The 13,308-nt window shown below is 42.4% G+C and overlaps 1 protein-coding gene across 2 annotated transcripts in view; it reads left to right on the forward strand.

The window, feature by feature from the left end:
• Window positions 1-1,064: 1,064 nt before the first annotated feature.
• Window positions 1,065-13,308, forward strand: part of fibcd1a (fibrinogen C domain containing 1a) — a 359,996-nt gene continuing 347,752 nt past the window's right edge. The window contains exon 1 of one of the 2 annotated variants that reach the window (XM_039764396.1): window positions 1,065-1,989. In XM_039764396.1, the coding sequence (XP_039620330.1) occupies window positions 1,918-1,989 (72 nt within the window). In that variant the 5' untranslated portion in view covers window positions 1,065-1,917. The remainder of the gene's footprint in view (window positions 1,990-13,308) is intronic. The other variant, XM_039764397.1, reaches the window with a different exon arrangement.

The raw sequence follows: 13,308 nt of genomic DNA on the forward strand, positions 1-13,308 counted from the left end.
ATCTATCTATAATATAGTGCCTTTCATTTCTATCTATCTATCTATCTATCTATCTATCTAAGCAGTTTCCCTTTTGGGTGACTTTTTTGGGCACTTGCAACCAACACTGCCTAGGAGTGCATTGTATCCTTGAGTTGGGCCTGTGTGTGTATAAGACTTATTTAAAAACAAAAACAATATTATTATTATTATTATTATTATTATTATTAATAATAATAATAATATTTCCAGAGCGTTTTGCTTTTAGAGACTCCAAGCATACATTCTTCCAAGATTTTAATGCGCTGGCTGGAGTTCTAATCTTATAATTGCTAACAGTTCAGTTCAGAAGTCTGTTAAGCACCAATGAACAGTCCTTACAATAAATAGGGTAACCCTTCTTAGCATGATATACAGCAATACATTTCAATGTACAGTACATTTCGGTCCTTACTTGTAACGATATATATTTTTTTTATTAACCTAGTTGATATAGATTGTTTAGAGCTGCAAGATACCGTATATGTGACCCATGTGGGGTCTTACTAAAGATAAACGACTTACATCCTGGATTTGCGCGCGGTAGTGAAGTCGTTGATATCCACTCATTGTAGAGCTGGAGTCCCAGCCATCCCACGCCTACACTTGGCACGTTCACCTTGGATGGTCTCCTGTCCCCCCATTTAACCCCACATCTCACAGATATGTGCTCGTGTGAATGTGAACACGTGTGTATGGATGTACATAAGGAGACCGTGCGGTGCATTGGCGACATATCTGGGCTTTGTTCCTGACAAGCACCGAATGCCGAAGAGCACCCTCGTGCACATGCCCATCTGGATGAAGTAGATCGGAAAAAGAATGAATTGGTCGACTCCTTGGCAGGACAATATAATAATCAATTGAGCCTTTGCAAACAACAAAAAAATAAAATAAAATCTGAATGGAAGAAATAGCAAGTGTTGTAGACGCTGCGACTATCGTGTAGTAGACAACAGGCAGAGAGACAGAACTGGAGTTTCTTCAATAACGCGGTCTGCGGAGACGGAGAGTTGGAGCTGTCCACACTGTGGCGGTGCTGAAACATCGTCTGCGGGTAGCGCGAGCTACACTTGAACCCCTGGTGACGAGCGACTTTGGCCAGCAAGGACTCGAGTCCAAATCGGAGTGAAACTCCTCCTCATGCTGATCAGGTCGTCAACAGCACTGGCAGAGCAGCAGCAGCAGCAGGAGGAGGAGGAGGAGGAGGAGGTGGAACAGAAGGAGGAGGATTTTTTTTCCTGTTCACGAGTACTGGCAGAGCCGTGCAGCGTCTTCTGAGGAGACCCAGCAAAAATGTGAGCGCTGCGCTCCGCTCGGTGTGACAAGTTATCACTGGAGAATGGACGCCGTATAAACTACATCCAGCTGGAGGGCTCGAGGCAGGAGGGGTGGGGAGGTCACCCTTAAAGGGTCGCCTTCTTCTTTTGCACGACTCTTAAGAAGAAAAAAGAACGCAGAACCCGCATCTGCACGCTGAGAAGAATACCTGGCTTCTTACATACATTTTAACGGATTGAAACCTCTAGCCCTAACAGTGGGAATAACGATTCTTTTTTTTTGGGGGGGGGAAGAAATACACTAAAATAAAAAAAAATAAAAAAAAAAAACGCGAGAGCAAATCCATACACCTTTGGATTAATAGTTATTGTGTTTCCCTTGAAGGCGGACTTGTTTCGGGTGGAAATATAAATATTGAACACTCGAACCGTATTCGGTGGTCCTCATCCAGGCAATTTTGAACTAAATCCTGTAATAACGGATATTGTCTTTTACACTTGCCGCGTTCCCAGCTTCGACAAGAATCTGTTGTATGACCTCTCGGAATTATCCAGACTTATTTCAGTTTCAGCACCTGCGATCTCAGCAGGCATTTACACAATCGATGTTATCCGGAGGATGGTAAATGATCGATGGGAAATCATGAACAGTGTATCAGAGCTCGAGGACGGACAACAGCACAAACCTCAGGTACGATGAGAATGATGTGAATATGCTTCGTAGAGTAGAGCGGACACATCCGCGGTGCATGCGGTCATATTGTGTGTGCTACGAGTGAAATGTCGCGTCAGGAGATTTGAGACACAGTAGCAACCTGCCGCTTCATATTAGCGAATGCCTTACCTGGACCAGAAATAAAATCGGGAATAGTATATGGCATCGTGCATGGCGAGAGAACGGCTTTATCGATCTCCTTTTGTGCTATAGGGAGCATTTGAATAACAACGAGAAAAGAACTCGACTCTATAATAAATACACTTGCGAGACCCCTTATTTGGACGTGTACTGGAGAATGGAAGGTGTGCTTTGGTGCTGCTGTTGTGGTTAATAGCGATGAGTTGTTTTATTGCTGTAATGCAGAAAACTGCCCGACCCTGTCAGTAAAGAAAATCCGAAAAACATTTACCAAGCGTACGAAATATTAACAACACCCGGACATAAATTCCTTAATTTGCAGAGTGAACCTCTCATCTCCTTTTCAGTGTTTCTCAAAGTAACTGAAACTTAATTTCTTCTGTCGACAATGCTCTTAGTTGCTGTTTTAGCTAGTTAATTAAAGATTAATTAGAGAAAATGTACAGTACCGTTCACTTCAAGTGTGATCATCACTTAATCATTCCACTGAGAAGATGAGCCTCTCAGAATGAAACTGTAATAAAAGCCATGCGGGGATTTGACACGTTAGTGGAGTAGATGGGTGGATGTCTAACACGTTCGTGAAAGGTGCCAAAGTCCGCACTGAAAAATATACGTGGGCAATCAGTAGAGTACTGATGGTGCTGCTGCCTAATGTCTTCGGGGGGCTTTGGTGCAGGTTACAGCCGGTCTATTACATTTTTTATTTTATATTTATACATTTTTATGTTATATTAATTAGTCACTGCAATATCTGACTGCTTTAGCCCCAAGTGCGAAAGTGTCATCCAATGCCCAAACCGGTTCTGATTGTCTTTAGTTTTCTTACACAACAAAGCAAACGGTGATTGGTTGGATGAAGAATGCTGCTTCAGATCTTTGTTCGTATTTTCATTTTTTTTTTTCTTTTTAAATCCATCAATTCTTTTTCATGATTCAGTTTATCCAGATAAGTGTACAGAGGGTACCATTTGGTTTGAAAAGAATGAGCAAATATGGGATCGCTGCTACGGGCCAGGTCGCACTCATACAAGGGCAGTTTAGATACCCAGTAACCCAAAAGGCGCATTTCAAAAGCCCACTATCTGTATGGGGGCTTATGGCGGGGATGTCAGGTAGAACCCGGGACAATCGGAGTCGGTGGCGGCAACAGCAGTAGCGGCGCTAAATCTGTAGCCGTCCTTCGTTTCATTTTCTTGTTTTTTGTACGCGTTGTAACAAATTGGCAGCCGACACTTACACGCGTCCATAACGTCTGTTTGGCTGATTACATTTTATTTACGTTGAGCGGCGAGAACTTGCTGTGCCAAACAGATCGGCGATCTCTCAGTTGAGACTCTCCGACTGGGGCACACGCTGTCTGGGAATGCGCACTTTTAAAATTGCATGTATATGTGCACGCTAACTTGAGTGCTTCGGGCTCACAGATCACAAAGTCGCATTAATCATTAGGGCGTTCAGAATTCCGGTTTCAGAGACCCTTGCATGCGGTGTGAGACATGATGTGTCTGCATGGGTTATGAAAAACGTAATTCCAGAACACTAGAGCAGTGGAAACTGGACCCCAGCTTTACATCATACCTCAAGGTCCCTCATCATATGTTGGATGGCCCCAAATGCCGCCTCAGATGCCATGCAGTGCCACCTCTCATGAGCTTTCCCATCAAATGCCACGTCGAAGCAGTGATTACAGCAGCAGTCGTGTAGGGTTCAGTTCAAAGGTGGTTTATCTGGTCTTCTGGGGGTCTTCTAAGATGGGTAACCCCCTCCCAATTTATGCTCTGAAGTCAAGCAACTCCTATCAGTGATTAACAGCAGACATTGATAGAACATCTCCGTAAAATCAGCGACTCCTTTCTAACAGACGCAGGCGATCCACGATCCCATTGATATCGACATCCCACTGCAAACATTTTAGTTTGTCGTACCCCATGTCTAAAAAAAAAAAAATCAGACATTTGTTTAATAATAAATAGCAGTGATCTTTTCAACACGCTTCTCACGGGAGGATATCCAGACACCTAAATCATTTTTTGTAACTTCAGAGGTTTGTTCTCTACGATTTTGTTTATTCAATTCAGTTTCAATTTCAACATTATTTTTATTGTCCCAGGAGGGGAAATTTGGTTTGTCAGCAGGTTTTACAGAAAGACCCCTACATAACATTAACAGCAAACAATAAAACCGTCAAACACAAACTTAGTCCAAATAACTATGTAGCAGTGAGCACAACACGTACGGTGTACCATTATATAACGAATATAGGACCTGAGCCATGACCGATAACCGTTCATCCCGTGAAGTAAATCTGCCGACGTAAAGTTGAACTTATTTAGAAGAGTCGGTTCGAATGAGTATTTGAAGTTGCTTGTCATCCTTGGAACCTGTGAACTGATAGCAACAACTGGGATTGGGAATGTGCTCTCTTGAAAATGAAAACTGCCACAAAGGGGAACCCTTTTTTGGTTGGCAGAAGAACCGTCCACATGAAGGTTCTGTATATTTAGATCTTCAAATAACCACGAATAGATGATAGCAGATGTTTCTCCCGATATTGAAAGGAATTTCGCCGCATATGGTAACACAGGCTAAGTTCAGATGTTTGGGATCTGTCATCATACCTTTAAGATGGTCTCGTATACATTGCATATTTCTGTTGTGTCCACATTTGAAAGCTCTTAGAGCCAATTTCATATGTAATGAACCCTTCACATCATGCACCGGTTCCTTAAAAGCAAGAGTTCTACTGTATTATTAACCATTCAACCCAGTAAAACGCCATTAAAGTACCGTTATTTGTAGGAGCGTTGTACGTGAATTCTGCCTTTTAGAAGATGCTCCGCTTTCTGTAATATTTCCATTTATTTGCTGGTGGAAAAAAAATACCAAAATACAAATGCATTAAAGAAAAAAAAATCTTGCACAAGCCAGAACATTCTCGAGGGTTTTAGAAGTACCGTAGCGTTTAGGGATGGGTGCTCCGTCTATTTCAATGTCAGTCAAAGCGGTGTTTATTCCTGTCGCTGTTTCGAAGAGAGCTGCTGAACTTTTTCAAGAACTCGAGACATCCTGATGAGCTTCAACACAAACATCTCAATGGCACCGCAATGTGGCGATCTCTCTGCGCGCCCGCGGCAGCTGTTACTCACCACAGGAAATGGTTTGGTGCGCAAGATGTATGGCTTCAAAATAAACAGCTTAATCAATCTATCAGATTTTCCCGATTTACGTTTTTTTTTTTTCTTTATTCCCTTTTCTTTTTGAAAATAAACTTGGACAAAGTCAGAACCTGTCCGGCTATGTTACACTCTTGAAGGATCCCAGAAAAATCAGGACGACCTGATGATCAGCGGGCGTTAAAACTTGCAGGGAGTCTGCAGTTCATAGATAAGAGCTCATCGATTAAACTCATGGCGATTGATAAGTTCATTATTAAAGTATCTACTATATCATAAAACAATACGCATTCAAATCAGTAAACCTCTCAGTGCTGGCAGATTACCTATGAGTGATATTCAGTGACAGACACGTATACCGAGGTTTTGACTCTCGGTGGTTTTAAAAAAGATCACTGGACATCTTTCCAAGAGTATGCCTTGGTTAAATTGCCCACCATGGTCCTGACAATCTGGCCCACTAATCATCCCCTAACTATCTCTGTCACGCCTTCACCACGTGATAGCTAATGTGTGGTAAGCTCACTGATGTAAGAATGGCTGCCGTCATTATCCAGGTGGATGTTACACGTTGGTGCTGGTTAAAGTGGTCCGTAACTGCCTATATGTAAGCATTTTGAGTAGAATTTAAAAAGCTGCCTATCTATTATATAGGGCCTTTCACATCTATCTGTCCATCTGTCAATCTCTCTGTCTATTGAATAGATCCTTTCACATATATCCATTCATTATATAGTGCCTTTCACCTGTATCTATTTATTTATTTCTTTATTATATAGTGCCTTTCAAACCTATCTATCTATCTATCTATCATATAGTGCCTTTCAAACCAATCTATCTATCTATCTATCTATCATATAGTGCCTTTCAAACCAATCTATCTATCTATCTATCATATAGTGCCTTTCAGCTATTTATTTATTATATAGTGCCTTCCATATCTATCTATCTATCTATTATATAGTGCCTTTCACCTATTTCTTTATTATACAGTGCCATCCATATCTATCTATTATATAGTGCCTTTCACCTGTATCTATGTATTTCTTTATTATATAGTGCCTTTCACACCTATCTATCTATCATACAGTGCCTTTCACACCTACCTATCTATCTATCTATCTATCTATCTATCTTCATCAATTTGAGCAGTTTTCCACGACTAGCTTAACCAAACCTTTTTCCGAAAACCTCAACAATTCTACTCTCCAGGGCAGTGGTGGTCGACCGTGAACTCTTAAAAATACAGTACCATTTCTAAGTCTGCCTAATCCTAAGCAAAAGGGTACAAAACAGTATCAGTCCCCTGTACAGGGTGCCAGGCCATCTCAAGATGAACACTCACTGGCCAATTTAAAGATGCCAGTCCACCTAACCTGCGTGTCTTTTGCATTATTTGGAGGAAAACCAGAGCACTGCTGGGAAACCCGCGTAGAGTTTTCATCCACCTGATGTGAACTCCGGTCTATGGGTGAAGGATTGTACCATATGGTAATAATCATAAACATCAACAGATGCTAGAGATGCCTCTTAAGGTCACCTTTTTAAATACATTTTAATTGCCTGGTAGCTCAGGATGGTTAAGTACTGGGGATTTTAAGAAAAAAAATGTGGCCAGTGGTAGAAAAAAGAACAGCTTTGTTGTGCGCGCTAAATATTACGAGTATGTACCTGAAGTGCAGATGTGAAGGCATCAACATTTGGGATACAGGTGCTTCCATTTCTTTAGTGCTGTCCAACTGGAGCACAATCAGGTGAAGTAAATTGCTCAGGGTCAGCAGCAGCACTTAACCTACATCTTCAGCGTTTAAAGCCCAAAGCCTTAATCACTAGGCCACACTGCAGATACACAGTTTGATCATCTGGAGAATTTATGTTTATTGGACGTGCAAAAGCAGAACGTTATTCAAAGTCTATATCAACGTTTCTCAACCTTTACGCACTGTATTTGCGACCCGAGTTCTCATAACAGTTTTAATCGCGCCCCCCTAATGTTTTTTTGAAAGGAGTCCACTAATACCAATTTGTTCTTTTTAATTAATGATATATCAAAGATGCATATTTTATTATACCTACTTAACTTTTATCGACATTTATCTAACTCTATATTTGTTTTTCTAGTATCAGAATGTAGTTTAAGTTAATTTGTTTTGGTTTCAATACATGTATTTTTCATATTTTCGATTCTTGTTTTCTTTTTTTTTACATCTTTTTGTTACTTCGCACCCCCCTAGGGGGCTTACCCCACTGTTTGAGAACCATTGGTCTATATATTTATCTCAAAGGGGATTGGTGGTCCTTTGAAGGTTCAAAATAGTAATACAAATAGTAATAATAATAATAATGGCCAGCACAGTGGCACACTGTTAGCGCTGCTGCCTTGTACTAAGGAGACCTGGGTTCGCTTCCCATGTCTGTGTGGGTTTCCCCCGGGTGCTCCGGTTTCCTCCCACAGTCCAAAGACATGCAGGTTAGGTGCATTGGCGATCCTAAATTGTCCCTAGTGTGTGCTTGGTGTGTGGATGTGTCTGTGTCCTGTGGTGGGCTGGCGCCCTGCCTGGGGTCTGTTCCTGCTTTGCACCCTTTGTTGGCTGGGATTGGCTCCAGCAGACCCCCGTGACCCTGTGTTAGGGCATAGCGGGTTGGACACTGATTGACTAATAATAATACACTTTATTAAAATAAGCACGTTGATGTTCAGTTACTGAGAGCGTTGGGCCTTTGGAAGTTCGAACGCTCTGGTTGATAATGTGAGACGAAGCGCCAGAACGCATTCAAGGCTCTCTTATAAAGAACGGTGAGTGTCGACTCACTTCAAGCCCAGCATGTGGCTAAAGAGTGGGCTTCTTTAATGTTAAATGGTGCACAAACACAAGGCAGTCGAGCTCATATTCGGATACCTTATAGCGCTGCTGCATTACTGCTGCGGAATTCTGGGTTCTCGGCCATTGTATCTGTTGCTTTTACATGTTTTTTCAAGTGTGTGTGTTTTTTTTTGTCCCATCCACAACCCTAGGACAGCGCGTCTATGTTTGAGGAGACGATGCATTTGACGAATTGGTGCTGGAGGGGGTTTCGTCCTGTTTGTGTTTTTTAGGCTCGACGAGTCCCAGGCAGTGGCGTAGCCAGAGTTCGTGCCGCTCGGGGCGGGGCGGGGCTTCAGTTTGCCTCCATCCAACATATCTGAATATGTTAACCTATTTAATTAGAAAATTAAAATGACGTATAGAGAAAAATTAAGATACTTTTTGGATAGATTTATTTCTATATAGAGAGAAATAGCAATTTTCACATATAATCATTTATAAGCACCAACTAGACAAGAATATAGTATAGACGCACTAATAAGCCGTGTGCAAAGTATTTAATATAATTACGCGGCGAAAACCAGAACCGTGTACAAGTGATAAGTGGGGATGTTTTCTGCGCATGAGCAACAACACATTCGGATTGATAACGAAATGAAATTGAAAATTGTAAATTAGTTGTTTATCTTCCTAGAAATTATTATCAGTGTGATGTTTAGGTTTATTTTTGTTTCTGCCTCATAAATTTCAACTGCTGTATCTGATGCCGTCACAGTCTGAAAATTATTTTTGAAGCATTTGTGGGTAAAAATCAAAGAATTTTAGTTTTTTTCATTCATGATTGATATTTTTCCGAACCCTGCTGCTTACACACGAATTGTACTGAGCCTTTTGGCCAATAATGGCGCCCCCAAAATGTGCCGCCTGGGGCGGACCGCCTCCGCCCGCCCCTAGCAATGCCACTGGTCGCAGGATAAGTCGCGATCACTAAATACAGGGTGGTGCAGATCTAATTTTGCAGGTCCAGATCGTCTGGATGACTTTGATTTATGCGGGGACGAGTCCAGTTCGGCGCGAAGGCGATTCTTCATGTCGTCAGTTCGCACACTCCTCAATGGTCCGGGATTTTTCGAGTGATTTTCTATGTAATAAACTTAATAAGTTATAGTAATGAAAATTGCATAATTAGATCTGGACCACCTTGTACAACATGTCGCTCTACAGTTAGGGTTTGGGGGGGGGGGTTAGTGAGGTAAGTCTCATTTAACTTGTTTGATTAAACCTGAATATCATGCAAACGTATATTTGATAATGAATGATGAAATAGTTTGAAAGAAAAACCTTCAACCACATTTAAAAATGCTGGTTCTTAGACAGTACTTTACTGGATTGTGTGGAACTATTGCTTGACAAAATAGTTCTATTCTGTTAAGGGCACTTTGCATATGAAGTTGGGTCTTTGGGCTTTGAGGAAGTTTCTAATATGTGGACAAAACAGAAATCTGTACTGTATAGTCGTCAACACGGGATACAACAGAACAAGAAAACCTCAACTGGTATTTTATGCAGTGAAAGTTCCTTTTAAAATCAGAAACCCATCGGTGTTTCACCAATCAATTATCATTTATTCGTGGTAATTTGTTGAACCTTAAAGGCTCTTTCTGGAACCTTTATATGGATGGTTCTTTTGCTAACTAGAATTGTGGTCCCTATGGCATCAATCTGAAGAGCCACTTTGCCACCTGCATTTATGAGAGTGGCGCGTGCGCATGCAGTGGTAGCCGGTATTGTAGGCTGGAAATACAAAAGGAGTACGGGCCCGCTTCAAGCACTGATTTGGCACAAACCGTTACTCGAGTTTACAAGTAGTCTTCCCATTTTTCGAGCCTGCTTAATTAACTTGAGGTTCTGAAGGGGGTGGTGGTGGTGGTGGGGGTCGTGGTGGGCTGGGATTTGGGTTTGGGTCTATTCCGGTATCATAAGACGTATGGTATCAGCCTGTTCACTAATATTGGGCCAATTATAGGAGTTTCCTATATAATTTTAAAACTGACGCGCAATCGGGTGATACAAAGGTCGTACAAAATGGGAGTCTTGTATTGAAAACGCAGACTGAATACTATCTTCACAGAACCGCTTGATCGAATTCTGCGTGGTGTTGGACCGGAGCATGTACCGACAGCACTGAAACAGTCCTGTGCATGGCGCCTGTCTGTCCATCGCAGAGCCATGTTTAGCAATTACCGATCAGCTTAACGCGAGCATCTTTTGAGATCTCGCTCAACGCCGGGAAGTGGTTGTGGGGTCGCTCCGTATAGGAGCCATGCATTGTGTGTTCTGATGTGTAAACGTAACGTTAAAGTAAGTGCGATTTCCGTAACACAGCTCTTGGGAAGTTAAACGAAACTGAATATTGCGAAGTCTCAGTCTGTCATTTGTCCCTGAAAGCTTTGTCGGTTTTGCCAAGACTGGTTAACAATAGAAACACGTCAGGAACCCAGTGGAAGAAGAGGGGAACGGAGTGCAGCCTAATTAAATGACATCCACCCATCCATCCATCTTCTAAACCCGCTTATCTAGGATTGCTATCCCATTAAGTTTTAGGCGCTAGGAGGAAACAACAACCGGACAAGAGGCCCCATGCTGTCAAACAATACAAAGTACTTAATTAACGGTAAGGTTGGCATCTTAAAAGGAAATTGGGTGAAATGAAGACTTGAAGGCACAGGACTACCCCAAATGTTTTGATCTTTCTAAGCCCTGAAATTTCAACCACAATTCAAGCCCAACCTCCTGAACATTACCAATCACTGACGTTTTGGGTCATCAGTCCAGTTTCAGCCCAACAATAAACGAGGGATAAGTCATGAAGATCCCTCCGCACCCTAACACGCGTGCGCCAGCGAGCGCTTACCCCATAATCGTTACAAACATGAAAAGATCTGCCAGTACTTCTGGTCCGTCATGTAACGGACACTGCGAGGGGTCAGATATATCAGCGCCGCGAATGCCGCCTCCTGCCTCACGTTGGTTGCTTTCATCTTCCTACAGACAGAGGGCAGATGTGCGTATGAGGCGCAACCTCTTTTACGGTTGGTTTGCAGTCTCCAGGTTCGCCTATTGATTAGTTACTAACGAGAAGGTCATTTATTTTATGCTTTTTATATGCGATCAAGTTCGGTGGCGCAGCGGTTAAAGTCGACGTGCTGTTAATCGGTTCTCCGCGGGTCTGTTCAAGTTTTCTTTCCAGCTCCGATCATTCTTTTTCTCCCTTACCTAAGTCTCTTGCCGTGTTTGTGTTGGTGTTTTCTTCAGGTACTTCGGTTCACCGCCCACATCTGAAAATCCATGCGGGTTTGGTTTAATTTCAACGATGACATGAACCAGATAAGAGTATAAAAAAATGCAAGAATTAGTTTTTAAGATATTATTCCTATTAACTTGTTCATGAGAAGTACCACCGATTTCTTTCAAGCGTAGCTAACTCTGCGGTTTCTCTATGCTAACCATCGCGCGGAATTTCGGAGGCCTGGCGCCGTAGTAGTTAGTGTTGGCGTCTCAAAGCGTGGGTATGAACCTAGGGGCTGCGTAAGTTTCCTTTCCAGGCAATGCCGATCGAAGCCCACATAGAGCCAATGGATTGACCGGCTCTGCTTAAAGTACGCGGTATGTACTCGTCGTCGACGTCTATAACCGAGTATAAGCTATGGAGAAGAAGGCGCACGGACGGATTAAGACATTTAGAGGCCTTAAGCACTTAAAAGATTGTAGTGCTCCCAGAGCTGAATGCACTCACTCTCAGAAATGGCATTTACCAGATTCTAATTTTGTTGCATTCCAAATATTAATATACATTATTAACCTATATTATAACTATTTTAGTATTGTATGAATATGTCATTTTTACATTTAGCGTGGGAGTCCCTTTTTCTGGGACCTGGCTCATCCTCACCATTTGCAGTTTTGCACCATATGGTCCAAGGCAAATCCAATCTGGAAAATTTCCGTGGCAAGAACCCCCCTTCCATTGTTGCGATAATCACTTGCTTGTTTTGCTTAATGGTTGATCCAGTCCTTCCATCCCGCTTATGGCTCTTCCTGACGCGAAGAGGGCAGAATCGTTAAGGACGCTAGTCAATAGGGACCCACGCATATAACAATTAACCTTGATCCAAACCTGCAAAGTTTTCGAATACGAGATGTAAACCGGAGTATACCTGAAGAGAACTCCAAACACAAACAAGGCAAAAAACGGAGATGAAGGAGAAGAACTGGAAAGAGCGCGTGCCCGGTGGTATACGCAGCGTGCGCGCTTTTACGTTCATAAACGGCCCCCAGCGGGTATAACAGTTCAGCGATCTTAGTTGGTTTAATTGGTCGAGGTGGTCAGTTCCCCTTGGTTTCGCTTAATTTTCATAAATGGCACCCCTCAGATGATGGCACTCTAGGTGGCCACCCACGACACGTAATCGATCGACTCGGTGAATAACGCTATACACAAATAAACCGAACTGAATTGAATTCCTTTTGCGTCCAGTGCCTCCAGTGAGGGCCGCATTAGAGAATTACAAAATGGAAGGATGTTCAGAGTAAATTATTCTGATTATACCTCAGAAGAACCTCCGAATTCTTCAAAGTTTCGTCAATGCACCAAAGACGCTGACCTCCTTACGGAATTTCGGCGACATGGCACCGCATTGGGTAGTCCCTGTCATGTCTCATGCCGTAGGTTCGAATCCCTGCCTTGTTGCTGTCTGTGTGCACTTGCAGCTCTGTGCACGTTGTGTTGTTTTATTTTATTTTTTTAATATTCTCCCACAAAAGTGCACGCTGGGCTAAAGTGCGGCTCTGTCTGAGCGCCCTGTGGATGAGCGCACTTTATGGCGGACTTGACTGCGCTGGTGCTGCTGGCATAAACGGCGGCGAAAGCAACAAATGCAGCGCTGGGAATTTGATAAGATGCGCGACAAGGAAATTCACAAATGACGCAACGGTATTCACTTGTTTTTTACTTCACTACCACAGATATGAGTTGGCTTACGGAAATCTACAAACGGTTTAATCCACGAAGTAAAACGTGGTTAATTTATTTGTTTGCAAACACTGCATACGCAATAAAACGATATGATAATAATAGCTTGAAACACTGAATTGAATTCGAGAATTTGAAA

This window comes from Polypterus senegalus, chromosome 9 (genome assembly GCF_016835505.1).
Source record: "Polypterus senegalus isolate Bchr_013 chromosome 9, ASM1683550v1, whole genome shotgun sequence".
Taxonomy (NCBI): domain Eukaryota; kingdom Metazoa; phylum Chordata; class Cladistia; order Polypteriformes; family Polypteridae; genus Polypterus; species Polypterus senegalus.